Source organism: Coptis chinensis, chromosome 1 (genome assembly GCF_015680905.1).
Source record: "Coptis chinensis isolate HL-2020 chromosome 1, ASM1568090v1, whole genome shotgun sequence".
NCBI classification, from domain to species: domain Eukaryota; kingdom Viridiplantae; phylum Streptophyta; class Magnoliopsida; order Ranunculales; family Ranunculaceae; genus Coptis; species Coptis chinensis.
Window position 1 is genome coordinate 49,066,672 of NC_141456.1, and position 2,286 is coordinate 49,068,957.

General features: G+C 42.1%; 1 protein-coding gene across 1 annotated transcript; it reads left to right on the forward strand.

Moving 5' to 3' along the window:
- Positions 1-1,247: 1,247 nt before the first annotated feature.
- On the forward strand, positions 1,248-1,943 carry LOC147524377 (uncharacterized). Its single transcript, XM_086574497.1, has one exon. The coding sequence runs from the start codon at positions 1,248-1,250 to the stop codon at positions 1,941-1,943; it is 696 nt and encodes a 231-aa protein (XP_086430623.1).
- The last annotated feature ends 343 nt before the right edge of the window (positions 1,944-2,286 follow it).

Below are 2,286 nucleotides of genomic sequence, written 5' to 3' on the forward strand. Positions count from 1 at the left end.
ATACAATGCAAGTAATGCTTTTACAAGCCTTGGTGTAGATCCAGACAAATGCGTATTGAATGGGCATGGGCCCATGTAATTTGTCATACATGGAGAACTCTACCATAGAGTCGGGACACTCCTACCAGCTCTAGGAAGGGATCCCTTCTATCACAGCTTTACTTCTATGATGGAAACGAGATTTTGGATCACTGTGTTCGAAGGAACCCTCAGCTGTCAAGGGCTGTTCTGAGAATCATTTAGGACACTCTTATCATGAACAACAACTTTTACAAGCTCTATAAGAATGCTTTTGAGATTTTGAATGCAAATAATTCTGCAAATAACAATGTCCCAGCCCGACTTCATTATAGCTCTGGGAGTGACCGACGCCAATACAACCTTCCATCAACAATAGAAATAGTCGTGATTTTGTCAGGGGATGGGAGTCCGGTTGATAGCATGTGAGATATTGTTCTTCGTTTGAGAGAAGGTGGGTTAGAGAGGATAAGCGAGTTCAACCCTGCATATTTGCCACTACATTATGTCTTTCTCTTTCCTCTAAGAGATCTTGGTTGGTCTCCTGACTTGCGCCAATGTAACGTCATAAGCAATCAACCAACCAATGTGCGTTTGACTCAGACGCAATATTATGCCTATCGTCTGTTTGAGCACCCAACAGAGTATTCCCCTATTTTGAATGCAGGCCCCCTAGGCCAACAATTTTTAGTCGATGCTTGGGCTGCCATGGACCAGAACCGCGAGCATTTCTCAGAGAACGTCAAGTTGAAATTCGTTCATAGTTGCAACACAGGGGCTGACCCCAGGTCAAGTTGGGTAGCGTGTTATCTTGTCATCGTCTTATACAGGGAGTCCACGACATATGTATAAGATTTACCAAGATTCAATGGCCATTACATGGTACCATAAACATCCAAATATCTTTCTTATAGCCACCACAAATTTGAAATGGCCAAAAAGCGCAAATGGAGCTTAAAAGGCATCACAAATCAAATGATAAACTCGTGTTAGTGGCCCGTGTTTTTGAGCTGAAACGGAGAGCAATAATGGAAGAAATCATAAAAAAACACATTTTTAGTTGTGTAGTTGCCCATGTTTACACCATTGAATTCAAAAAGCGTGGCCTTCCTCACATGCACGCTCTCATATTCCTTCAACACAAGGACAAGGTTTGCACCACTGAATAGGTCGATCGGATTGTTTTTGCAGAGATTCCAGATCCTGACACACAACCTACCCTCTTTAAAATGGTTATGAAGTGTATGATTCATGGTTCGTCTGGTGCTGACAATTCAAAGGCACCCTGTATGCAAGATGGCTATTGTAAGTTCCATTACCCGCGAGAATTTGCTGAGAAAACAACCATGGATCAAGAAGGGTACCCACTTTATATGCATCGCAACACCGACATAGTGTACAAGCGCGGAAAACATAAAGTTGGCAACAAAATGTTGCTCCCTATAACCCATATCTATGTGAAAAGTTTGATTGCCACATTAATTTTGAAGTATGTGCATCAGTTCGTGCAGTCAAATATATCCATAAAATACATTTATAAGGGTTTCAACAAAACGACCTTTGTGTTGACTGGAGCAAATGATGAGATACAACAGTACATCGACGCGAGGTATATCAGACCACAAGAAGCTGTATGGCGGTTGCTGGAGTTTAACATGCACCAGGAGGTACCCAACGTTGTTCGCTTAGCAATCCGCTTGCCAGGGATGTATCGGGTGCTTTACAGACCATCAGAACCATTGGATGAAATTCTCGCTCGAGCTGAGCATCAGCAATCAACTTTTACTACATTCTTTAAATGTTGTGCTGAAAATCCAAAAGCTCGAGAGTTCACTTATCCAGAGCTCCTTGGAGGCTTTGTCTACAACAGAGGCTCTAAAGAATGGACACCCAGGCATAGAGATAATGGATTCACTATTGGTTGAATGTATTTTGAGAAACCTAACGCAGGGGAGCGTTTTTATCTACGGTTGCTATTAATCGTTGTGAAGGGGCCTACATCATTTGAATCATTGAAATTTGTGGACGGTGTTCCATGCAATACATTTAAAGCAACGTGTATTGCACGAGGCCTATTGGAAGATGACGAAAAGTGGAGGCAATGTTTAGAGGAGGCATCTGTTATGCGAACTGGGTATCAGCTACGATGGTTTTCCAACATTATCCTCATAGAGTGCTCTCCAACACGTCCAGAACTATTATGGCACAAATTTGCAGTTAATATATGTGATGACCTAGCTCCCAAGATGAAAACACAGTTTCTTATAC